Below are 27996 nucleotides of genomic sequence, written 5' to 3' on the forward strand. Positions count from 1 at the left end.
TCTTCTGCGCATTTCAGAAAATCGGTCTACATCAGTGATCCTTTTTTCTGAGACCCTTCACTTAATCAATATTTGAACCGTGGGACACCCAGTGAATCATTACTGGAAGCTGGGGACCCAGCTTAAGCATTTTTGATGATTTGAACCACAAAACACAACACAAAAAAACAAACAAGGCATTCGCCAAACAAATGCACAAATGATATAATACTTTATTTCACAATATAAAAAAAATACAACTTTTAATAGAAATGTTGGAGCATTTCTAAATTCAATTGAGGCCACTCATCACCCCTGTGATTCCCAGGCCACAGTTTAAGAACCACTGTGTAGCTACCAATTTATAGCTAAAATCGAGCTCAATCTGATTTCTGCTTGAAAATAAAATATTTCTCACATTCCATTCATCAGTTGATATGGCAAGGTTTAATGTGAGAATAATAGAAAGTACCTTTAATTAGTATGATTTTAAAAGCTTATTTTGAGGCATAGCAGTTGTGGGAATGGCATGCAGAACATCAGAGTGCAATGCTTCAGCTCACAGAGTGCCTCCTCTTTTCTCCAATTCCTTGTTTTTTTAGGTCTGGCTTGGCAGTGCAGCTAGTTGACGAGCTAGTGTTACAAATGCTTCAAAATAGAAAGTGGCTTAGCGCACTGGAGCATTTCACTCTGTCCTCATCTACAGTAATTTTGTGTGCCCTTACCCGTCCTATACAACGCCTGCATTACAATGTACGAAGGACTAGCTTACATGTCAAAAGTACGCACTCAGGACTCAACAAAAAGGCCCATCTCCAACAGAGCCAGTCTGCAAAGCTACATTCTAAACCTCATATATAGATAGCAAGGTCTCTGTGTCCCACTCAATTATCGAAACAGAGGCAGAACGTGTGTGATCAGAGGACAAGGAAAATGCTCTTCAACTCATACCCCTTAGGGGAGAAAAAACTGCACTTTCACACCCCTGCTGTTTTCAAAACACACACATGCAACGTACTAGGACAAAATAGTAGTAATTTACAAGTATATGATATGTATATAATAAAGTCTAATACAGTAAACCTTGGATAAAGGCTTTTTCTTTCAGGGAGGGGCAACTGTGAAAATGCATGTATGGGATCTTCCACACTCTACAGGGAAGTAATGCTCAGGTTATAAAGATTACAATCTTAAAGAGAGATCCTCCTGTTTAGTTTTAAGATGCGGAGAATGATAACAAATATTTATTTCAAGAATTTAAAACTCTGCTTCAATCAAATATAAATGAAAAAGATGATGCACATTTTGGGGAATAAAGGAAAGAGGGTAACAGCATGAGCTGAATTGTCACCAAAGCCCTCATCGCCAGCAAGCTGGACTATTGCAATGCACTATATGCCAGAAACAACGCACAAGAGATCAGAAAAATCTTGACCATACAAAACTCAGCAGCTAGGTTCACCCTCTAACTACGAACCAGCACACACATCACCCCACACCTCTAGGTGCTAAACTGGCTTCCATTCCAAAACTAGCACTCTTCAAACTTCTCATGCACACATACAAAGCCTTACATAACACTTGCCCCGCTTACCTCAACCGCATAAACTTCTACACGCCTAACAGATACCTCCGCTCAGCTGCACTCCTACTGCCCCCCTCGCACCCCACATACGCAGAATCAGATCCAGCAGTCGTGCCTTCTCCTACCTCACTCCTAATGCCTAGTACGACCTGACCCCAGCACATCTGTGCCACATGCTTCCTCAGTTCTTGAATTCCACAAGGAACTAAAGATCTCCACCTAGCCCCTACACCCCGACCCACACTTGGCCCATACAGCTCCTGCTTTAGTGTCAGGATGCTCTCTCGGGTGAGCAGTTCGTTATACAAATACACAGAACATACCAATCCATATACATGTAAATGTGCTTTCGACTCAAATATGAACCCTATACACAGCAGGAAAAACAACTAAGTGCTATCAATGGGTTATCAAGAGATCAAAAATACCTTCCAGAGCACTGCAAATAATTATGTTAATATTTAAATCTGATTCACCGTCTTGAAATCTGAAGCTTATTTTCTATATGATCTAGCGAGAAGGGCTGGAATGAATAACAAAAAAAATACAACAGTTTCTGAATCTTCCCAAACAAACATGCAGGCTACAACTTCAAAGTTCACAACTATAATGCTTGTGAGCCCGAAGTCAAAAAAATGATGGTGAGCAAAGACCACACATCAATCACTTTGGTTTAAGATTCAAATATTGTTTTATTTTTTCAGATCTTTTTGGAACCCATAGATCATCCAGGCTGATTTATGTCTACACCTGTTGATTTTTTCTGCTTTTGTCTGTACCGATTTTTTTTTCACCTTCTGTTTTTTATCTACAGTGATTTTTTTTGTATCAATCTACAAGGCAAACACAGACGTCCTTGAAAACTATTTTAATGCAGATCTTTCTCCAACCCAATTTGGGTAAAGCTCTTCAGCGATGAATCAAATGTAATCACTTAAAACGCTGGTGGCAATGCCATGAGGTTAGTTCACACCACTCTCTGATCATTTGCCTAGGAAAAGCGCGAGCCTCGGTGAGAGAGCCGTTAGGGCCCGGCCCCAAGCCACACCCCTCCCCCCTCATTTCTAGTCCAGGCCAGTAGCCCGGTGGGCTGCTGGCCGGACAAAGTGATTCCGGGTCAGGCCGTGACGCATGTCCGGTCGGGGCCTGGCCCGGAAGGGGTGGAGCCGAGGTGGGGGCCATTTAGCCCCGGGACTCACCTCGTACGCCCTCTCTTCGCACTGTATCCGCCTGACCAAGAACGACTTTTGTGATCTCCCACCCACCCGTCCCTTGGTTTGGAGGTTTTGGGGCAGGTTAGGGCAGGTATTGGCGGAAAAGAGACCAAACAACATTGATTTCCAGGGTAACGGGAGGCCTACTTACATACTCTCGAGGCCAGCACTGAGGGGAGAGACGGTAAGCTCCTCGCAGAGAGAATGGGGACACCGGCTGGGGAGGCAAGGGCGCCAGGTCACGAACGCCTCCTTCGCAGCCTGGTGGTAGAGGGGTGGGCCCCCGGAAAGGACGGACAAGGATCGAGGGCTAGGGACTCACCGCTCAAGGACGCAGGTGGGTTGCGCCTTGCGTTGTTCTCAGTTAAGAGGGGCAAGCCGGAGGGCCCCTTGGTGCTGGAGTAAGTAGATAATTCATAACCGGTGGTTATGATCAAAAGTAACACCTGTAAATATGAAAACTGTAAAGTTTGAATTTATGAAATGAGTTTTTAAAGAATATTTTGTCATGTTTATGAATAAGTGTTTATCTGTTGGTTATTAAACATGGCCATTTTTCAACCCACATTCCTGGTCTGTCAAGTTTGATTGTGGGAGTGCTGGGGTTGGGGCTGGGGACTACTTGGGGGGTCCGGGCTCTAGGGATACCAGACCCATGGCCTGCACCTTACGAACATTCACAACACACCATATAATTTCAGTGGCATCAGCAAGTGTGAATACATGCAGCTCAAGTAGGAGAGAGAAAGATCCAGGTGGCAGTGAGCCAATATAACCCAGCTTTTAGGTCAAAGGCAACTTGCTCTTCATATATACAATGGCAGAGATCATGCCTGAAGGTGCTGAACATCTCAATTTATCACAAACAATGGCTCCATAAAATGCACTAATATTGTGCTTTAAAGTTCTGCCATGGTCAAAAATGACAAGTCTGAAGTATAGTACCCCTTTCTAATGTTCAATTAGAACAATTCAGTGAACACTGCAAGTTCAAGGACAAATGTACAATTTTGAATCTTAAAAGGTGTCTTCGTCTGTTTCATATACATATGTGTATAAACAGGAAGCCACTTAATACCCCTAAAAAAATGACTTTGTACATGCTTATGGGAAACAGAAAGACAAATTCATTTAGTTCATTAGATTCAAAATTGCAGACAGCTGCTGTAATTATCTGTTCTCAAACTGTACTAAGAGACTATACACGTAATTTTTTGACGATGGCATAAAGCTAAAATACATTATTACTGAATCCTAGGAAACTACTGGCATAAATTGAAATGACCAGAGTTCCCTACAAGGAATACATGGTCCCCTATTCTTTGCAACAGTGTATTCTGATCTTGCATTATGTGGGCCTGGATTTCTGTTTTTTTCCCCTTTCTAAACCACTATTTGTCTGTGTACATGTAAAATGAATTAGGCAATAAGATTCTTTTTTAGAACGCTTGCAGACTGAAGTAAGAAGGCTTCTCCTAAGCAGCAGAACATAATGCAAAGAACCCTTGAAATCAATGTAACTGGCTGCTTTCCCCATAAAGTGGGAATTTCCCATAGAGTGCACGTAATGGACATTATCTTGTCAATCACACCATGCAAGCATTGCCCAACTGATTCTGATTGAACTAAGTGGACAATATACTTATAGGAGACCACCTTACCCAGTTTTATGTCTAGCATCCTCCTGGCGGAAGGCAAACAAGGTGATCTTGCAATGGCCCTCAGACAAATTATTAACCACTATTCCTGTATCAAACATAGGTCTGCGCAGCTGCAGGGTGGTCTGCAATCTTTGCCGTCTCCAAGCTTTTGTCCTCCAAACAATACAATTGCCCTAGTGAACTTCAACTAAATACGACCTTCGACTCCCTAAGTCACCAATTTACTCTGCAGGTTCCAAAGGCTAGTCAGAGTGCACCGATCTCAATATACACTTAGCGCTATGAAAGCTCTGCATGCTAAGAGAAGCAAAACAAAGCCCTGAGACAAGAAACCTACAATGGAAAATACCATATGTATAATGTCAAGAAATAACACGGTCTGCATGCAGCAGGCTGATAAAACACGTAAATTCAAATTAATTCCTAGAAAGCTTTACACATACAAACCTCTGCTCTCTTGTAAAGGTCCACCTGATTAAGTACTTCAAACGTTTACCAATAAATTTTGGGACACTGACGTATAAACATATTTTCACTGACCAGAAGCTATGTCGAATGGTATACAGTGGTTACATAACTGACACATCAACGCCAGACGTTATGCTCTAAATATCTCAATGGCAATATATCAAAAACTGAAAAGCAAACAGAAATAAATTGGAGGAAAATTGAATTTTCCTATTGATCACATTTTCTAGGCAAACAATATCATTGTTTACATTCCTGTATGCCCATGAGGTGTTTTAATCCGAAAATAAAACCACTACATGCATTAATGATGCAAGAACAACCAATAATTGCTTGACAGTTGCTAATCCGACCGCTTAATGTAAGGGCCCATCCCTAAATCATCCCTTGGCCAGAAAGCAGGTTTGCTCTCATTTACCAATCCCGGAGTCACAGAAGGAAGCAACTTTCAGCTATTAGAGCAGCAACAGCAGGGGGCTGGGGAGGATGCTGAACGCTTACACGGCTGACTTGATGGATGCTTGGGAGGCTACATCTCAAATGGCCAGTTTTGGTAGCCAAAAGGTGCCTGGGCCTCTAGGCCGTGTGAAGATAAAGCACCTCCTCCCATATAACACTGGCAGCCTGCGGCTTTCAAGAGGGCGCACATGGCGCTAATAACAAAAAGCCAAATCTGGCAATGTCACCCAACTTGTGAGAAACTTCACAGCAAAACAAGCAATGGCTGTTTGAAGATTTGACGGTAAGGGAGTTGGGGTGATTCGGGGATCCGTTATAGTATCAAGAACGATTTGTCTGTGCACTCCCACCCAAAAAAACGTATTATTTTACTTTGTAGGGGTATTTCTAAAGCAGGGAGCTGCCGTGGGCGGCAGTCGAGACCCTCACATAGAACAGGGAGTGCGAGCCAGGCACCCTTGCAGACAGCTTGCCAAGGCGTTTACATTCCATTCTCCCTCAACCAGAAGTAGCTCGGTCTAAAAACTGCGAAGGCGAGCCACGTCACAAAACCCATGTACATGAAGAGCAGGACCTTGTTTAGCAGACTGCCCGCAACGCAGACGCTTGTTAATCTATGTTCATGAACAAACGGCAATGGGGCAGAAAGGCCCCCACAGCCCCAGGATCAGCCTAGGGCCGAGTGCAGCCACTCAAAGCGGCCGATTCACAAAATCATATATGAGCACAGGGGGCACAGTGCTACAGACAGGAAAACTCGTACGTTCTCGTACCTCCCTTTGTGAATAGGCGAATGCCCTATTAGTAAAAGTACAAAGAGGGCACAAGTCTTTCAAACTGTACGAACAGCATATAGATATTTCAATGTAATTCCCATTGTAGACGTTTTAGCAGCAATTCACTTGTAAGACTGTAGACTAAGGAGCCATTTTTCAAAGTGAGTGACCATTGCAAATTCACTAGATCATCTCCTCTTATTCCCGGAGCGAACAAAATCCCGAGCGCCAAGAGGCAAATCCGTGAGCGCTATTAAAAAAAAAAAACAAGACTCCACCCTCGCTCGTGGTTGGGACTAGACCACAAGTACATGAAGCTACAGTTGCTTGCAGCAAAGCAGGCAGAGCCTCGGAGTTCCCGTAATTACACCCATTATTACAAAGCGCTCAAGCAGAACGTTTGCCCTGCTCCTCTCCCCCCTCCACCGAGGGCTCAAACTGCACGATGAGATTACGTGTCGGGTGGGGCGGGCAGGGGGGGTTAGTTAGGTAGAAACTTGTAAATCCACAAGAGAATAGGCGAGGTGTGTCCCTGGCCCAGGCAAACGGTGGCCCCGCATTCCTGGTGGGGATAAGCCCGCAGGCCCAGTGGGAGGCGCGGCGTCCTGCAAACACCTCACAATGGCCCCCGGGGCTGGCTCACTGGCAGCGCGGGGATTTGGGGAGCCAGGAACATTACTTTGTGTTCAAGGGGGATTCAATTTGCTCTCATTTGCACTCCCTGCTCAATTTCCGTAATCACTCCTTTAAATACCAATGCGGGACAGACAAAGTAAACCCATTAACAGCTTTAACAGAGGCCTAACGCCGCCTTTAAATAAGAAAGGGGGCAAACAAGAAAAGGAGGAGAAATTATGATTCCTCCAGCTTTTTATAAACTTGCAAATTACTCCACTGTGGCATTAGCCTTTCCACAAACTGCTTTGCACTTAGATGCTTAGTTAGCAAAAGTTTTAGGATGCAAGCCTGACGCCGCACTGAGCTGCATGCACACAAAGTAGGTACAGAAGACATGCGGTATTTGAAGGGCTGAGCAAAAGTCTCAGTTGTAAACTTTTAACATAAACAAACATTATACAAAAGAAGAATATCCCAAAAGTTAATTAACATTTTTACCCTCTCATCAATACTGCCGCAAGGGCAGCATTATGAACTGTGATATGCAGGTTATATTTTACACGGCGTTCCAATCCATGCATTCAGAAACTCTATAAACACAGAGATTATCATCACTCAAGTTAATGTTCCTGATTTTATCGACAGAGATAAAGGCTTAGGTGGCCCCGCCGGATTGGAACCACTAACAAGTATGCTACACCGACCATGGCTGCAGAGGCATTAGCCCGCTGAGCTACCGCTCCAGCGTACAGACGCTATACATCTTTTAATAACACCGTTCCATCTCCTGATCGTGAACTACTGGTTTGGTTTACATTTGTGCGAGATGTCCTCACAGGAAGAAACATGAATGCACACACTGCAAGGATTAAACGAACAGCGACGGACAGGAGAGCGGCATAATACGATTCTTGTGATGGGATTTACAAAGAAAACTTCAACGCACAAACCTTTCTATTAAAAAATGTCCAGCGAGGTCAAAGTCCCAATATAAATGCAGTATCGGGAAATATGTCTGGTGAATACGTTGTCCACTGACGCAGTGAGCGGAGTTATGACTTCCTCAAACGATGGAAGGGCATGATCTGGGGCATATTTGTCCCTCCCTGGGTACAGGTAGTTTGGAATATCAGGTCTGACGATTGATTCCAAAGTACGCAAGTTTAATATCTCCAAATTGTTTCCTATAAGAAGTTTCCGAAGGTGGTATGAGTGCGCAGATGACTGCGTTGTTGGGGATGTTAACCTGGGATAAAACTGAACTTTATAGCCCCAGGCAAAGCAGTGTGAGTATTTATGTTCTAATCTATTTAATATCAAAGTCAAGCCGCTTTCACTGCGTGCAGCAAAGTACCTGCGCACAGCTCGAGACCTGCATTTCCACATGCACACCCCAACCACTTCAAAGGCAATGCGGTGGGGATTCTATACTAGGGCTACGGATGCATCCCAGCCATCTGTAGACCACTGTTTCCTCAAGGAAGACCAGCTGCTGCATGACACCCAAAGGCAGCGGGTTAGACCGCTGCCATGCACAGTCCGCTCTGAATATTGCATGCCAATTCGAGTACACGGGAGAAGCACAGTATACAAGCGGGCCATAGCTCCCCGCAGAGGTAATGCGGCTTGAAGGGAGAGGGCTGCATACGACGAAGGAACATTCCACATCTGTACCTGTCTGACCCATTCTGTGGTACTTTGGCCTTGGTGAAAGTAACGCATTTGCCGCATTTACAATTTGTGTTCTAAACTAGCTCATCTACTTTACTCCCAACCACTATCACCTAATGAGTAGATTTTAAAGGCTCCTAACTCATTTTAACACACCATCCCTCATCTGTCCGCAAATTAGATTTTGCATACAAGTCCTCGCGGATGTACACACGGTCTTAATAAAAAGCACGCACGCTGTGTACTTAATAGCACAGTCTCGAGGACACTAGGAATATATTTTTCATACCATCATGGAAACAGCGTGCACACACGAGCCAGTACAAGGCTTTTAACGAGAGGAAACTTTTCTCTGCAGACAAATGTTACAATTATTATTCTTGTAAACTTGGAGGAACATAGTGTGCACACAGATCTGCGGGCCCTCTGCTTTTTTAAAACGTTTTTCAAAAATATTAAGTAACCCTCAGCATCGCAACCCCAAGCTGCCTCCGAAACAATGCCCTTTTTGTCCCCCTCCCCCCTACCCCCTTAACTATTTTACTTGGCCGGGAGGCTAGGAACCAACCCAGAACAAAATTGGGCACAGATGTGAAAGCTTTCTTGCCCGCCCCCCAGCAAAGAGCTGGAAAAGAAACTTTCAGATTTCACTTAAAAACAAAAAATCCATTCTTGGTTGATTTTAGGGTCCACCCCCTTTAGCACCCCCCACTCCACCCACCAAACTCCACCTCAATGCAACATGATTTCCAAAACCATCCGCCGTGTGCGAACGAGTCAAAAAGCTTAGATTTAGGAAAACACACAACTATCAATCAAGTCGAAACGCCAGTGAAATCTTATACAAAATAAACAGCAGGGCATTTGTCAAACATGTCTCCAGAAGACTCTAGTAAGCGTCAGACTTCAAGGTGTTTTAAATCAGAAAAATTTGGGAACTTTGCAATGTAAAACGTCAGATGGTTTACACCCCTCCTTCCTGCCATGTCTTTTCAAATCACAAAATGTCACATTTCTCAGTTACTGGGTGGAGGAAAAGGACGACGTGGATCGGGTTACAAGAGCTAAGGGGAAAAAAACAACAGTCCCGAACAAAAGACTCCAGAGGCCAATGCCAGAAAAGATGGCGGTAAGCGAAGGAAGCGGGGAAGCTAACCACTTCCCCCAGGCTGCAATTCAATGCAAAAGAGACTGAATTCATGGGCGAGGGTGGGGCGCGGGGTGCTCTCCGAGAAGACCTTGGGTCTAAAGAGATGAGGGGAAACAGAGCAGGAAGTAGACCACAAGAGTGCAAAAAATTGCCAACACGGGAGTACCCGAGGTACACACCTGTATTTGGCCCAGTTTACAGCACCACAAAACTGTTACAAATAAGTTCCAGGTGAATTCAGGACATGCGTGTCACCTCCATTAAGTCTTAGATATTTAGCTAAATCCTACTACAAATCCCAGAATGCAAAACATTGCAGGCTCAATACGCAGGACTAGCTGATAGTGCCACACGACATGGAGTTTCTTGGCACCTGTGGATTGAGAGGAGCCATAATGCACATCACAGCTCAAAAAAGTACAACAATGTCATACTATACCACTCTGAACACAGAAACTGTTTTGGACTGCATGGGAGCAAGTGGGTCAACAGACAGAATAATCTAACAAAAATAATCTTGAAGACCAGACCAATATTCAAGTCGTTCCAGAACAAAATACACTGGCTAATATGTGAGAGCAACTTACCCAAAGGAGTAAAAACATAAATCACCAGAAAGAGGGCTAATATGAAACGAGAAAAAGGCTAGCTACTGATGGTTCCAATAATGGGGTTTCCCCCACGAGTCCTTAAAAACGGACAACTATGAACTGTATCTCACCAGAGGAGGAATAAGAGACAGCGAAGGACTCAGTGATAGGACATGACAGACAACAAAGTATAAAGGCCCATAAGGTAGAGATTCAAACCATGCCACCTCCCCCGCCACCCAATAAACCATTTTTTTTCCATACAAAGAGCCCTCTTACCGTGCGGGCCCCTGGGGACAGGGCCCCATTGGGCAAGTAGTGGCTGCCAAGGTCAGGGATCATCAGAAATGGATAGCCAGCATAGTGAGGGCCCTTGAAAAATCCTGCTTCTTGTTGCTGCCGTCTAACTGCTGCAGATGGACACGAAGAAATGGGACAAACTCATTATTTGACATGTATACAAATGCAATGCAAGAACGCTTAATTCAACACCCTTCTATCCATACTAACATTCACATAATGCAAATACGCAAACATCTCAACCCCCAAGTGAATACTTGACCCCAAAAACATGCTAAATTCATGCCGCAGGAACCAAACTGATCTAAAAAAATATTGATCAAGTAAACTCCACTGATCGTTACTCAAGAACCACCAACAACAAATAATTAAAGGTCTTCCCAAGAAACCACCTGAATCAAAGGATGCCGTCTTCAGGAACTTAGGTCCAGCCTTCAACCCATCAAATCAAGAACCCCAAAAATCAAACCATTTCTCAGCTTCCAAAGTAAACAACCAAATAAACGCATAAAAAAAATCAAAATGTGAAACTCTTGCACAATAAACACGACCACACAAAAAACATGACAAAAAACTTTGACGAGTTCCAAGTACAATTCTACTCTCACGAAACAACTGACTAATAAACCTCACTCGAACTTTAGACCGACCACAATTATTCCCGACACACAAGAACTCTCCCACAAACTCAACAAAACACACACCAGGGAAAGTATCTCTCCCCAAGTTTACAGATACCCAACCACAATGCCAAAAAGGACATTAATAAACAAAAGAGACATAAGCCTAAGAATGCAATCATGAATAACCAAGAAAGTACAGCTAGTGGAATACATATTTCCATACATTTAATAAGCAAAAGTAATAGTAACAAGGTAAAATTACCACCAACTGAACAGTAAATTGTAACTTCTGTGACAGAGAGCCGCTCCATTACAAAACACATTCATTCAGCACTACCTGTCCATTTGGTGACCACTCCGAACCTAAGGTATTTATTGGTTTAACCCATTTCAAGAGTAGTTTGGTCAAATTGTATTTAAAGAAGTGAATTCTGTGATATATGCACAGTTTATTTTTGTTAACAGGGACAGATGTTTGAAATGGAAATTTTATTGGTGCCAATTTATTCACAGTAGTGCTTGTTTCTTCTGTATTAAGTGGCATTTGTTGCTAGTGGTTCATGTTGAGGACTTATCTCAGAAAAGCTCCCCAAAAAGTTCAAGTAAAAACAAAAACACTGTTGTACCGCCTCTAAAACCACTCAAGATGCATAGACACCACTTGTACCTGAACCACTATTCCAGTACATATTTCTAACATGCCTAACCCAAACTCATGCCATATAAATCATGAGTTGATGAACCCTTTATATGAAAAACTCTCCAACAATAGGAATTCTCTAATTCCAGAGTACAAGATTCTAACCACAAACACCAAGTATTGCCTGCCAAACTTTGCCATGATCACCAAAAACATTAAACTTTAAGACTAAGCTTTCAGAAGAAAAATCAACATTATGCTCACACAAACACCCAAATATGTTAAGAGGCCACAGGAATGACAGGACATGGGCACAACGATACAGTGACCAGGTGGTTATTGACGGGCAATGGTGAATTCTGATCATCATGGGTGACTGTTTACTCATGTCCATGAATGCCCGTTTTAAATACCATGAGTGTTCAAAATCCTGGGACAGTTTTAGGAGTAATGTTGGCAAGAGCGAGTTTTGGCAAAATGTTATTGGCATACAAAAGGTTTAAGCTACCATCTACTCATCTCATAAGGATTGTGAATGGATTATTTTACTAACAGTTAATATGTGACAGAAGTGTTGAGTCTTTAGACTTCCTTGAGTACAGCTTATGCCTCTGAGTTGAGAGATCATCCCAATCGAGACTACAACACCATTAATCAACTTTAACAAAACAGGAGTTCATAAAGAGGCTTTTGAAAGACCTCACTCTCCTGCTTTACGTAACACTGTTTGCAGATCTACAAACTCACCAACCTCAAAATATCTGCCTCTAAACTGCAAAAATACCCCTGTACAGAGTCTCAAATCCCACCATTTTCTGAGCCTGGCTAAGCTATCCAAACCCAACAAACTTCTCTACAATTTAAACCAACATGAATAATTCAATCAAGAGTCAAGAAGTCAAAGAATTGCCCATAGCATCTCTAAGAAATAACCAAACAGGCTAACATTAACATCCAACTAAATTATATACCTATACTTCAAACCACAAAATTCACCCCAAACCTTCCTCCCAAAAACCTGCAAAACCAAGAAAAGGCTTAGCATCATACCTCTAAACCGAACAGAAATAACAATAAAAACCATACCCCACCCCACTAAAATGCCAAGAACAACTCTCTAATCCCACGAATAATTCCTGAAATAACACACAGAAAGCACCCCCACTCAAACTCAAAAATCAGGAACTGTCCAAGCCCTAAAACCAAGAAATATTGTCATACTTCTATGCCAACAAACACCACTCCTGACTCAAGATCACCTATCACACCAATTTCTATACATTAACAAGAACCTGCTGTTGAAAGTTAGGATTCAATGTTAAAGAAATATCCATCAAAAAGGAAAGGCAACAAGTCCATCTAAACCTGAAAACCAGCTCTAACCGGAAACACCAAAAACCAACCCTTAAATCCCTATGCCAATAACTTTACTATATAACAATATTCTAATGCCCATACACCACTGAAATGCTTCTGCCCAGTTCAATTGTGTGCCTTTTGCAGTTCTCAAAATGACCTCTCAAACATTAAAACGACAAACCAGCATTTGTAGGTGTTGGTGCAATGACAATGCAAGCGGACTATGCATCCAACATGCCACCTCTATTTGACAGCATAGAATTTGGTTCTTGGTTCTTTATATCTACCTCATGTATATGTTCTATTATGTACTGTACACCCGACAAGCACTTGGAAGCCTTCTGGGGATTGCTCATGCTTATTCAAATTTTTCAAAAATAAAAGAGAACAGAAAAGCTTTTCCCTTAAACTGAACAGAAAGATCCAACTCCCAAACCCAGGCTCACGAAACCCAGTATCAAGATATCCCTTCTTGAACAGCAACAGCAAAACAAGGCCGTGAAGTAGCAAGTAATTTTTTTTGACAGCAAGTACTTCTGCTTTAAAGAGTTAACACCAACAACTACCACCGAGCCAACGTCAAGCAGCCCCAACCTATAACCCAAAGCCAAACCCCAAAACATACTTATCTAATGCCCATTATAACTTTTGTGACAGCTCAGAACAGTCCTGGACTTCAAGGCACATCACTTATATGTGGGGATTGTTAAGTCAATAAGTATAATGGTAAAAGGAAAATTAAAAGTCCACGAAATCAAAGTGTTGATGGCTAAAATGTCACGTGTGTCAGTATGTATAGTGGCTAAATCTGAGGCATGGAGGCACACGGCAGCTATTCCAACTACAAAGCAGGCCACCAAATAAAAAAAAAACTGACAAGATTCTCTACCACAGCAACACTCATTCAAAAATCTAAAGTTAGAAAACACCCGAGAAATACCATAAACTATCCCTTTAATCTCATAACCAACATGTGTCTCCAAGCAGCTGTTTGTCACATCCCCACAACCATCCCAACATTAAGAACTGACCGGCCTTACAAACAACAATAATTCCAGCACTCCAATAAACAAAACCCAACCCTCTGTGCTAGGAGGCGTGGTCTCACCTTCTGCTAGGTAGTCTCGCGGTTTTTCGAAGCTTTCTCTGGGTTGGGGTCGTCGCTCTGCCTGCAAGAGGGTAAGAAAGATACCGGCAAAGCGTTAGGCGGCGTGATGACGTAGTAGATGTGTTGAAGTCAAGCCACCTAGTGACGTCACGCTCAACTCCTGTTTCACCCACCACCTGGCGCACTGGGGATGTTAGTAGTCGCGAGCGATATAGATACTGACCCCCCCCCCCCCCCGTTTCCCGCCGCGCGGAGTGTTACCTCAGAGTCGGAGGAGCTGCTGTTGTTCTCGGACTCGTTCACCAGCGAGGACTTGACGTCGTCCAGGTCGCGCTCGGCCGACACCCGCTCTGAGGCCTTCTCCTCCTGCTCCCCCTCGTCCTTGAAGGGGATCATTTCATCGTTGGCCCCCAGGTCGTCCCCGCCACCGCTGTTCAGTTGCGGCATCTTGGCGGCGGAGCTGGCACCGCCGGGGGGCCTCACCTTTCTCCCCCCAATTATAAAAACGAAGTAAAACTAAAAAGATACCGGTAAAGTTATGACGCGAACTAAAATCACCTAAACCGAACAATTATGGACAAGACTCGCTTCAGGCTCGGAGTAAAAAGTTCCCAGTATCCCTCCGCCGTCCCTTCCTGAGAGAAGAAAAAGTTTCGACTCCTGCTTGTAACCCTTGATAGAGTTCTCATTCGCAGGAACCGACCCTCATCCTCGGCCTGGGACAGCGTGCGTCCGGGTGGTATACGAGGGGAGGGGGTATTTGTGAGGTAAACGAGTGAGGAGCGCTCCCGGAGGAGGCGGCGGCAAAGTAGTCCGTCAGTTCGCCTTACAATGTAACAAATACTTTTAATCTTTCACTTCAGCTTCCACAGGAAACTACTGCAAGGAGATTTCTCCAGTTTTGGTGAGCAAAAAGAGCTTTTAGCGGCTTTTTTTTTTTTAGGTTTCACTATGTTTTCTGTTTGAGACTGTTCCGTGATTTCCTTCCGTTGACAAAAAAAACAAGCAAACCCTCACGTTAATAAAGATGCTTCTTAGATTTCAATACCGTAATCCATTTTTTTTACATCCAAGTAAGCGGTACGGGACGCAGAAACAAAAGAAAATGCGGTCCACAACAGGAAGGGGAAAATCCTTTTTCTTCACTAAAGACTTTTACATTTGTGAATTATACCGCCGTCCAGAAGCGACACAAAACCAGATCTAAACAGTCCAGTTAGTGAACAGTAGCAAAAAAAGCTGAAACGTTTTAAAACCGCTTGCCTTTAAATAGGTTTTCAATCCTGATAGTGGAGTCGGCAGAGACGTGCACACTTATAAAGTTTCAAAAGTGCACAACATTATAGTAAGGACGTCCCAAGCAATTAGTTGCACGTCAGTTATTTTCTCTACCAATGTTTTGGATTGTACAGTGCTAGTTTTTCCATCAAAGTTCCGGTGTCCTCGTACAAAACATACAACATAAGAGAAAAAAAAATAAAGCTCCACAAAGTATCTGTATGCCGCGGGACTCCTTCCAAGTTCTGATGGCCTCTTTCCTGTCCGTAACTTTTCGCGAGCTTGTCCACCCTCTCCTCCGGCCCCAAGGAAAAAAGTCTATTTTTTTTCTCTCGCAATTCCGCACAAATCCACAAGTCGTTTGGGACCTTGTTTTCTCTTTTTCTTAGCCCCCTCCTTGATGTTGTTTTTCTTTGTTTCCAGTAGCAAGCACCTTTTCTTCATCATCCGATCCTCGCTTATATTTCTTTCCTCTCCAGGATTGAATTGGGAATGCCGAAGAGGGGAAAGCAGCTTGATGAAGGCAAAAGAAGGGGGAGCTTGTTGGGAGAGTTTTTTTTTTTCTTACTGATGGGCAGGAGTGAAGGAAAGGGAGGAGTTTTTCCCTTCACACGCGCACTGCAAATTGACACTCTCAGACAGCTCAATGGACAATTGAGGGATTGCAGCCAGTCTTCCAGCTAACCGTGAAGAGGGCAGTCTGAAGCCAGAAACCTTACCGCCTCTCCAGAGTGCCTGTAGGCTTTTTTAATTTTGTGCCCTTGTAAGTCAAAACAATCACTACTTATAAGAGGTATTCGGAAACTGCTAGTCGGACTCTTATCCCACGTTGTTACCGAGTGTGAGCGAGAGTCAAAATGTACCTGCGTGTTTATTGTTTTAATACTTGAGTGATTTATTTTCCCTGTACACTTAGTGTTTTAATAATTGCAGGGTGAGACTGCTAACCAGTTTCCAAACGGTAGAAATTGAATGTTGTGATATTACCCACTACTATTGTTGTTTGTTATTATTTTGGATTGGGTGATTTCTCCTCTTTCTCCCCCCCCCCCCCCCCCCCCACACACACCCATAATTTTCTTCTTGAAAGTGTTAATTTCTTCGAATTGACGTGGGCGTCGCGCAGTTAGACTCGGATATGCGAAGGAACGCCGACCTGTTTGGCACGTTTCCAAAATTTTACCGGTTATTCCCCACTTCGTTTTCAGATAAAGCAGTATTTCTCTATGCTTTCGTTGTTTCATCTGCCGTTCTCAGACTTTCATTTTAGTGGCGTGCAGGCAGCCTGAGTATCGCGGAGGTATATGGGGATTCCACAATGTGAAGATTGTTCTTAAGTATCCCCGAGATGCAGCAAGCCATGATTATCTCTCTACCGTAGTTGCTTGCATTGCATATTTGAGCTTGGGTACTTACTAACCCTGCCCTAGCTTGTATGGTAGGTTTGTTTAGTGGCTCGACGCAGATTAGTTTTATTTTTAGGGATGCATGTTTGCTCTAATCTGGCAGGGCCGATTTGGCTCTTTATCCCACCGAGGTTACAGTCCCAGTTTCCCCAAATTTGAGTTACATGTAAACGAGAAACCCTCAGTAGTTACACAGATGCAACCGAAACGGTAAATACAATTTTGATTTATTAATCTTTGTTTCCCTAACGTAGACACGTTTTCCACCATTCATTGAATGACTTCACGCAAAATCATGCAACCACGTTTCGTATGTTGAAATAAAAGGTACACGTTTTTCTTGTGACAGATTAAGTGTAGTTTTAATATCGTTATAATCCTGCAATAGATGCTCGTTACAGAACGAACTTCAACAAAAGAAGTCAACGTTACAATTAAAGCGAAACATACATTGAGGTTAAAAACACGATTTCGCCATACAGTTGGGAGGGGGTAGGCTTAAAGTCTCTTTGCCCTGGTTAATTTGGCCGGCCTCGCCACCACCCCCACTCGGAGAGATTAATGGAGCAAACAAGCTGGTACGAAGTGAAAAGTAATCAAGGCAACTCTGTATGGGGCGGGGGAGGAGAAACACAGTGTAAATAAACAGTTTCACTCTTCTTAAATGCTTCTGGGGTTGGGAAATGTGGCGTAGCACAAGGCCTGTTTGCGCCTCCCTCCCCCCTCTGCAAAAATATCACCGCATCTCAAAGAAGAAGACGTACAAAACAAATGAAAAAAGAAATCCTGTATATAAAAATAAACAATGCACACTGTTAGTAACGCATCTGCGATGCATAGAAAGAAAAATACGTTTTGTCTCCTTTAAGTCACTGGTGTTTTTTTTTTTTTAACACATTTGCCAGATGCAGGGGTTGACTGCCCCCCTCTTATGACCAATTTCATCAGGAAGGAGGCATGTGTTCCAGCAACAGCCAGATAGCTAGAAACATTTAAAAGCAATTGATTTCATGTTTTTTCTTTAATCTTTCCAAGGAAACAAAACTTCTCAACCGACATCCCCCCCCCCCCCCCCAATCTGAAACCAATGTATTTACAATGGAAACTCAAATATACAATTGTTTTCAGAAGTCAAGGACCATTGATTCCTTATTACACAGTTTTAACGATGGATTTCTTCCTAACCCAGCCGAGGAAACCGGTGGTAACTTTTTTTACACAAAATCAAATCAAATATTGAAGCTAGTTGGATGCGACACACTGGCTCTCAAATATTTTCTTGCTTCCGGCGTTCATAAGAACATTTCTAGTTAGGGCTCACTTGCTAGTAAGCTTTTAGCTGTTTGTAGGCGAATGCCTTCAGTGGACGATATCACAAAGCCAATCTCCATTTTGGGACCTATTATCTTTTTCAATTCCTTCTGTCGATGTTATGCTACGCAGCTGGGAAACTATAACCCCAATTTGTGTAGTTTCTGTTCAGTAAGTGTAGTGGTTGACTGGCATGTCATCTTCTGGGGGTAGCATGGAGTCATTGGCGATGGGCATTTCAGGGCAGTACACCATTGGTATTTGTCAGCTACAATCAAATCGCTTAGTGTGTTTGACAGTTTCCATAACCTCCACCTGGTCCCTTTCAATAGGCACATATGGTGCTGTATTGTCTGGCTCTACCTACTGCATAGCAGAATGTGAGTATGCAACAAGGAAGGGTCGCACTGGAAAGGGCATGGAAAATCCTACCCCACACAATCAGTTGCTTGAGCCTCGATCTCCCTGTCTCACCAAGCTAATATAGTTAGTGATGTTCGAAGCTTAGTGATCATATATTTCCCAGCAGGAATGGATATGTTAGTGAACATGCACAAAAGTTTAGGTAGTGCTGTCATTTTGACTAGTGCCATTCTGCCAGCTTGGAAAATGGGTAGCCAGAACTATCTTTCGACTTGCATAGCAAGCTTATCAATTACTGGTTCATAATTATCCCTAGGGACCTATCCTCCGCCCCTTTTTACCAGGTTATCCAGATATTTTACTAAATCTTCTCTCCAAATGAGAGGGAAGTCCAATGTGGGTAGACCTGAATGTGTCATCCTTAAGTGGAACCAATCCTAATTAGTTGCAGTTCATATGGTTACCCGAGTATTCCCCAAATCTAATTACATGTTGTATAATCTATGCAAGATTCATGCTTGGGTTTTTGCCAAATAGGAGAATGTCATCTGCTGAATGTGATAGTATCAGCAGATGGGGATAACCAGATTTTAAATCAATCAACTAAATTGGTATCATTAATATTGGATCAGGAGCAGACTATATAAAAAAGCATGCCTGGTCGGTTATTAATTCATATAATAAAATTGAACCCCAATTCTATCTAAATTCTTGCTTGAAACTGGCTGTAAGAGATATATTGCTCAAGCTTAGGTTTGGACATTGCCAAATCTAGGTGTACCATCTTTTGTTGGGTAATCTCAAGTGTAGATTATGTGGTTATATTAATGAAACATTATTGCACATTGTATGCATTTGCCCCAAATTGTGTCAAGAAAGATTAACACTTTTAAAACCAATATTTAACAAACAAGGGGTGAGAACGTGTTGCCAAGCGATAATACTGTGCCTTCACGGGCGTATCATCAATTTAACAGTTAACTTTGTCAAATTTATCCTTATAGCTGAGAAAAAACTGGCTCAGGACGATGCTGTGGTCATTTAATAAGAATAGAAAGCTGCTATGATTCCAACTATATTGTTTTCCCCTATACTGGCAATGTAACTTGATACTTTTTGTAAAGTATCTGAGGTTCGGGGTAATTTTAAGGAGCGTGGATTCACTTTATATTTTAAGTACTAAGATCACAACTGGACCAAACGTGTTACTTTATGCTCTGCTTCTTTTTAGGGGCTGATAAAAAAACCAGAGAGGGGACTCAAAGATTATCTGTATGGATGGGTTTACTAATGTGTATGGTGAATAATAATGAAATGTAATGTTTATATTTGGTTATGAACAAAATACCTTTCAATTATATTTTACATATTTCTAACAGTTATAAAGGTATGTTAACACTTCCTCATTATGTTTAAGGAATGTAAGAAATTGCCTTGTTAAACGAACTGTGTTTTATTGTAATGATTTTAATTAATCGGACAATAAAGAATATATATTGTGGGTAGTGCTATACCACTCTCTAGGTGCCTCTTGCAGTAAGAGAGCAATGGGTTCGATGGCTAGAGCAAATAATAGGGGCAATAGCAGGAATCTGTGTTGCATTCCCATTAAAATCCCCAAATCCCATAAACATGAGCCCTAGCTCATGGGGTTAAATGGAACAATTGAACGGGCCTATAAAAATACCGACCCAAGCCAATCCTGTTTGAGGGAGTCTGACTGTCATCTCCTTAAATTGAGAATGCCAGCAAGTTATCTAAGCGCATAGGAGTCATGTTCGGTCTCACTTCTCAGCTCCACCTCCTGCAGGGAGTCTTCAATTTAATTCAGTTCAGTGTAGATGGATTTTAATACCCCCAGCTTGTTTCCCCATTGATATACCTCTAAGGTAGACAGTAAAGGGTTCTCAGAGTGTCAAACGTAGGGACAGTCCCTAAATGTATTTACAAAAATTAGACCATTGCAGCAGATATGTCTGCTCTAAAGACAGTCTTGAAGTGCTTCTGAGAAAAGGTGCTGTGCTCTCTGCTGTAGAATTGAAAATGCAATTTAGTGCTAAGAAGGACCAGAGAATGGTCTGACAAAGTACAGGGCAAGTATGCAATCTTTTCAACCAAGGTTAGCATTTCATTAGAAGCCATAGGTATGTATGGGCGTGGTCGCAGTGAACTGACAAATAGTAGGTATTGGAATTAGCTTTAGGCCTTAATTTACGCCATGCTGCCTGAATCCAAGATGTAACACATTGTTTTGATGGCATAGAAACAGCTGACTCTTCGGGGGTTAGAGCTGTCCAAGTTGAGATTAAGAACCGGGTTGAAGTACATGCCCCATACGTTAACATCATGTTGCTGTCTATAATCACCTATTTTCGAACAACTCGGGGGAGTCAACGTTGGGAGAACAGTTGTTCATAAATGTGATTGGGCAGTCTTGGAGGTTCCCTGACATAGACATGTCTCCCTGTCATTGTATACATAGTTGGGTTTGAAGCATAAATTATAGGGATTAAAGGTGCCACCCCAAGGGCATAGGAACTATATAAGGTGAAATAGTTTGCATGCCTCCGCCTGTCTGCAAAGTTCTGTAGATTGGTGGTGTCGGGTATGTCTCTTGAAATAGAGCAATCTCAATATTGTGCACTCCAAATATGTTATACTAAAGTGCTTCTTCCTCGGATTGCTTATTCTCCATATGTCCCATGTTAATATACTGGTAAGACATGCCTTGTTTATAGCCTTAGCCTGAACTCTGTACTTTTTGCACTAAAAACTTGATTTGTACTTACCATAGCTTTGCATCCTGTACTTTTGCACCCTGCACTTTGTACTTGGCATTTTGCACTCTGTGCTCAGCTTCTTGTACCCTGCACTTTTCACTTTGCACTTGCACTCTTTCTTGCTGCTAATTTGCTCAGTTATTGGAACACTTCACCTCCAGTTCAGTGGTATCATGGGCAAAAGGAAGGCTAAGGCTCAATCCATGGGTCAGGGCAGGCCGTCAAATGTTGTTTGCCATGAGACAATGGACAGGATTTAATCAATCCTAGCAGAATGTCAGATCATTGCCAATTCTGATCCCACTATTCCCCCCCCCCCCCTCCTCCTTCCAGTGGTACACCGACTGGCAGTGATAACAACACAGGTCAACTGCCCATCCTTTCTCCAGGACCTACCCCTGCCAAAAAGGCTGCAAAACGAAAAAAAGGTGAAACAAAGTGTTAGATGACAAATCATCGGTTGACACCTCACCAGAACCTCCCCCTGCTAAGAAGACAGCTGGATTGTCTCTGCCAACATCTAGAACACAGTATGCTAAGCATAGGAAGGATAGAGGCACCTCACCTGATATGTGTGCAAGTCAACTTATTGGAGGCAACCTCTCCATCTACCCCGAGTAGAACACCGACCTCCAGTATAGAATGCTTTAACAGATTTGATGCTCCCTGGGTGGATGAGGAAGGGGTTAGAGAGGTGGAAGGGGGGGTTGATTCTATAGGCACCAGTGAGGCAGAAAGTATGATGGATTGGTTCCAGCCACTAAAAGACTTGATAGAAGAGCTGAGGTGTGTACACTCAAAGACAAGGTGATCGCTCTAATGGATAGACAGTGACCAGGGGGACATTCTCAAACCAAACCAAAAGAAGCCCTCACGGATGAGGGACCGAACCAGCCCAAAGGTATGCAGTACAGTTAACAAAAGGGGAACTAGCTACCAGGATCTGATCCAAATAATAACCTCAAACCCCATGCCACCTAAGGGGGATTACCATCAGCGCCCTGATAACAGAAAACTATCCCAGATCCACACCTTGGCCCCGATGTTAGGTAGGGATGTATATAGAGGTGAGGTTGTCCTGGATGAAGGTTCTACTCACATGCAGGACCAGGTGAGGGCCCCTGCTAGGGGATCAGTGTGGGAGGGTGTCTATAAGAGACCAGAAGAAGGGGAGCGCCCATTAGAGATATTGCTCATGGAAATTCCGAAACTCACTAGTAGACACTCTGAAAGCCAGGAGTCGCATAAAAACAAGGTCATACACTGGTTTAGACACACGCCAATGTTACTTAGTAATCAGGGAAGACATCAGAGTGGTTAGAAGATTACCATTGCCAAATACCACAAGGGATACGATAGAGGTCAGCTTCTATGATGCTGCTATAACCACTGGTCTGCTATGGATGGATGCCCGCACAATCCCCTCAAAAAATTCCAGTACAACTATTAGATATAGACCACCACATGGTGACCTCCCTAGTACCCTCCTGGCCCCTAATATTGATCCTTGTGAAGTATTGCGTCCTTTTGACCTGGGGGTGGTTCCCCGTAGGCTCCTTCTGCTGAATAGGGCAGATGGGAAGAGGATCAGTTGACCCCCGGGCGACAAAAAGCAAACATTTGCGGATAGTCAGGATTCCTCTAGTCCCCAAGTGCAGATTAGCCTCAATGAAAATAGAACCACAACTTCGAATCCTACTCCTTTAGCCTGTGTTTTGTAACCATCTGTAGTTATGCACACTGACTGTGCACTCATGGCTGAACCCGGGACGGAGGCAGGTTTGCACAGAGGAGAACCCACAAGGCCTGAGGGTAACAAAGGGGTCCTGTTGCAGCCACCTCCCCTTAGGGTACTGGTTTGGAACGTGGCGGGGATTACCAAGCTAATGGCAGACCTAGATTGGTGTACATTCATAGACTCCTTTGATGTCATCTTATTTCAAGAAACATGGAGCCTTACGTGTCCCTACAGAACTGGCTTCTCAAATCACGCCAAAGATGGCAATATAAAAGAGAGAGGTAGACCCTCAAGAGGTTTAGGTGACTGGGTGAATATTAAACTAGGGTGCAAAGTTAGACCATTGCAGGTGGAGTCGGAAGACATACTAGCTCTGAAGGTCCGCTTCAAAAGTGGCACTAGAATAAGAATTTTTAATGTTTACAAGAGGGTACAGAATGGTATGGCAGAAATGGATACTCTGCATATCCTTGATACTGCATTAATGCAACACTCGAACAATTCCCAGTTATTGGTGTGAGGGACTTCAATTGTACATTTGAACCGCTGGCTCCAATTCCCCATAACCTGACTGATGAATGGGACAGTGAATGGCAGGTCCCTCAATTAGACTTGCCCCTGGTAGGTGGAGTGCGAGAGGAGCGCATTTGTTGGCTCTCACAATGCAATAGGATCTTAGGGCGCCAATGGAAGGACCCCATCAGACACTAAAGAGGACCCCACTTTCAATAGGACCGCTCAGGAAAGCAGAATTGACTATTGCCTAGTATCCTTAAACTACTGGCACCTTGTCATGGATATGGCAGTGATCAAAAGGGTTGACAGCGACCTCAACGCGCTTGCTCTCACCCTTACAAACCAAGCGTCTGTGGGGACTGTCAACCTGGGTTCGCCAGATATTGGTATACTATCAGCAGCAAACAATCAGAGGAGAATTAAGTGGAATTGGGTTGAGGCTCACCCGGAGGCCCTAGGTGCAGTAAAGAGGAAGGTTTCTACATTTCTTGAGAGAACTGCAAGCTCAACTGTGGAGCAGGTTGACGAGGTGATAGGTTTTAGTCATGAACTGCTATACAAAGAAATTAGGGATCTACTGGGCCGCCATGGAAACCGGCTTAAGGCGGAAAGACCCAGCGTACAACAGACACAAGATCAACAGGGTACATGGTATACCAAGGCCTGTAGGCTCTCCAAGCAGGAACTACTAAAGGCAGTCAAACAAAAATCTCGCCCAGAAATGGTGTCTTGCAGAGCCAAGTATAAACAAGTAGTCTAATCTTCCAAAAGGAAGTGGGAGGGTTCCCTATGATCATCTCTGAGGAGAGCATTGCTAGACAGAGATTCAAAAAACTTCTGGAGTCTAGCAGCATATTGGTTAAAGGGTAACAAGTGACAATTGGAGTTTATAGTACACCCTGTAGCCTGGGAAACCCATTTTGGTACCTTATACGAACCCAGGGATGTGGTACCAGTGGGCCAAGACGAAGGCCTGATCATCGATGCTGTGGAGGCAATCGACCTCCATATTCTGCTAGAAAAGACCAAAGCAGCAATTGCCTCCTGCATCTTGGCTTGTGCGCCTGGCCCTGACCGAATTCCCAATGACCTCTACAAAGAGGATGTGGCTCTCTGGGGTCCATACATAAATGTATTATCTAATTCAATCGTCAGAGGTAGCCCCATTCCTCCATCGTGCTGAGATTGTTCTGATCTACAAAAAAGGGGACAGAGCGAAGCCATCTAGCTACAGGCCAATAAGTCTTATTGATTCCCTACAAAAGATCTTCTGCAAGCAGATCTTAGCTCGGCTGCAGGAATGGATCATAGAGTCTGAAGTTTGAGTAACTTCCAGGCAGGCTTCCGAGCCAAAACTAGCACCTTAGACCAAACTTTTAGTTTATGTCTATATTGGAAGGAAGTATATATCAAAGTAGGGGAACTCCATGTGGCTTTTATAGACTTACGGTCTGCTTTTGACTTAGTTCCCAGAGCAAAATTGTGGAGGGTTCTTAAGAAGCAAGGTATGCCACAGAATCTTTTAGATATTTTAATCAGACTCCACACACTCAACACAGCACAGGTGAGATGGGGTGGGAACAATCAACTCACTGACACTTTTCCAGTCGAGTGTGGTGTGAGACAGGGCCGTGTCCTTGCCCCCACACTTTTTATTCTTTTTATCAATTATGTCATCAAGTGTTTAGATAGGGATGGATGTGATGCTCCGAAAGTCAGCAGTACGAGAGTTCCAGCTCTCCTCTTTGCCGACGACGCCCTTTTAATCGCAAAGACACCACAAGGACTTCAGCAGCTCTTAAATGATTTCATTATGTTTTGTGAAGAGCGAGTCCTGGTGCTGAATGAAACTAAAACCAAATATATGATTTTTAGGAAGGGCAAGGCCAAATCAAACTAAAGATAAATCCTAGCCGGCAGTAGCAAGCTAGAATGCGTCGACACCTTTAACTACCTGGGCATTCACCTAACTCCAACAGTTAAGTGGGAGCAACATATTCAGGGCTGGACAAATCCACTCGACCGCTCGCATTTGCGAGGTAAATTTAATGAGGTCGAGCTATTTTTAGGTCCTAGGAAAACATACTAACTTTTGTCCTCTGTCTTTGAAAACGGAGAAAATGTGACAAGATAACAAGATTTATTTTTTGAAAACCTTTATTGACATTTCAAGCAATTACACATATGGGCCTACAACCCCCGGGGCCGGCCGCTAAACAATCAGAATAACAGAAAGCAGGTCTATCACAGTCAGTACCTCGGGGAGCAAAATCTCGACACTAGCATACTCCCAGTCTCTGAACAGCCCAGATAGGAGACCAGGATAATAAAGGTTTACATTTTATAATAGAAAAGGATGGAAGGATCAGGTGCCCAACAGTTTCCCAGCAGCGAAAAATGGCAGGCAGAACGATGAACGTAAACAATACACAGCAGTCTATCTAAGCAATGGCGCTAAAACAGTAAGTTCAGGATGTGGAGGAATGACACGGCCATTTGCGCCTGCAACCCCCTGCCCCAAGACCCAGGAAACTCCACGGAAATTATGGCACTCCGGAAACAGCAGTGATTAACAACAAAGGAGTACTACCATACTGATCCCAGAAAAAGACAAAGAAGAGTAAGAGAAGAAAAGGAGGCCATAGAAAAAGGAGGTGAAAGACTAAAGGATCCCCAACCCCCCACCCTGCACCTCTGCAGATGAGTACGCCCCCCCCCCCCAGCAGTGTGCCTGTCGCCCCGGAACCAGACCCGAAATATAGAAGAACAGAGAAAAGAAGTGGGAAAGGAGCCCCCACCAGACGGGGGGGGTAGAGAGAGTATTAATAAACTGGAGGAGGGCCTGCAAAACACGCCCCCGGTTTCTCCCTCCCGCACCACACGGTTTCCCATAAAGCATACAATAAAGAACACAAAATCGACCCTGTCAAAGAGGAGTAAGGAGCATTACGCACTTGGTACACTAACAATTATGCCATGAGAGCACACAACTCCCGAGCCCGCCCGCCTAGTAGGTGACCACCTCGGAAGGGTCAGCATCATCCTTGGCCACTCTTTGCAAACCCACCCATGCATTCCCCTCGTCCCAGTGCCATGTCCAATGTTACCAGGAAGAGAAGTGTCCAATAAAACTCAGGAAGCGACACACACAGGCAGGGTAAAGGGCTCTGAAGATCGACACAGTCAGCTCTAGGGGGGATCGTCTTTCCCGATGCCGAGCCAGGATTTACACTGCACACCAGGCCCAGGAAGGCGGAATCAGCCAGGGCGGGCGACCGTTGCTTGGACGTTGCCTGGGTCGTCGGAGACCGCGCACGGGACAAGGCCACCCCCCCCCGCTCAGGTCCGAAACCTCCGGAACAGACCAAATCCACAGCCAGCTGATCGCACGTTAATATACTGTCCGGAGAGTCCAGGTGTGCACTATTCACAGGGGCGGCCACGACACTGTCCCCCCGTGCGCGGCGTGAGAAGTCCCAGTGTACCTGGGGATAGGCAGGCGGCAACTGTTCCGACGCTGATGTCACTCCATCGAGCTTGCTCCCCAACACCCAGGCTCCGTGAATCAGGGTGGAGTGAAGGGCACCGAGAGCCTCGAGAAGGTCACCGTACCCCAGTACAGCTCCCGGCGCTCGCTCCGCTATTCTCCTCAGAGTCACACCCTCCCAATCCTGCTGCAACCCAGTGTACAGGATGGTGGACTCTGGCATACCAAAATGGCCGCTGGGTAGGTCCATCCCAGATCGGGACCGGGGCTCAGACACAAGCGCCTCGGATTCCATGGCACTGGTAACTGGGTTCCGCGGGCAGGCAAGCAATGTGTCCGGTGTGTGGTCACGGGCCACAGTCGTCCCCACCACGGACCAGCGCCCGCGAAAATCCGGGAGCAGCCCGCAAGAATCGGGACAAGTTACGGGCGGCGTCCGGGCAGCTCACCGGCGAAGGCAGAAGCAATCACCGGAGAGTCCTGTAGTTGCCACCTCAGGCACGCACTCGTTCAGCTACGCTTAGTGGTAGGAGCGACCACGGCGAAGCGCAGTCCGACATTCGCACCACTCCGGCAGTCCGACCCCACCCAGTCACCAAAGGCCGTTGTTGTTGCACTGCCGCCCGGCCACGGCGTTCACTCGAGATCCTGGCTCCGGGGCTGCACAGGCCGCAAACTTCAGACGGACATTTCTCCGGCGGTACCGCTGCCAGAAACTTCGGGGTCACACGGCCGGTTGCCGCTCGCGTTCACCAACACGGGTAGATAGCGCAGGCTAAGGATCTCGTGCAGGATATCTGTGCGGGGTGCGGAGGTTCACGGAGCCGGGAGCCTACGCTGCCGTCCCGGTCGCCATCTTGGCTCCTCCCAGATAACAAGATTTAAAGGCCTTTTTATCGCTCACAAGCAAATGAGC

At 44.3% G+C, this 27996-nt stretch overlaps 1 protein-coding gene across 1 annotated transcript in view; it reads right to left on the bottom strand.

The window, feature by feature from the left end:
• The window catches only part of TCF7L1 (transcription factor 7 like 1), a 141438-nt gene extending 125443 nt beyond the window's left edge, over positions 1-15995 (bottom strand). Inside the window, exons 1-3 of the mRNA XM_085636154.1 lie at positions 14463-15995; positions 14202-14262; positions 10451-10581 (exon numbers count right to left, since the gene is read on the bottom strand). Coding sequence (XP_085492280.1) covers positions 10451-10581; positions 14202-14262; positions 14463-14648 — 378 coding nt within the window. The 5' untranslated portion in view covers positions 14649-15995. The remainder of the gene's footprint in view (positions 1-10450; positions 10582-14201; positions 14263-14462) is intronic.
• Positions 15996-27996: the final 12001 nt, after the last annotated feature.

Source organism: Triturus cristatus, chromosome 11, assembly GCF_964204655.1.
Source record: "Triturus cristatus chromosome 11, aTriCri1.1, whole genome shotgun sequence".
NCBI lineage: Eukaryota > Metazoa > Chordata > Amphibia > Caudata > Salamandridae > Triturus > Triturus cristatus.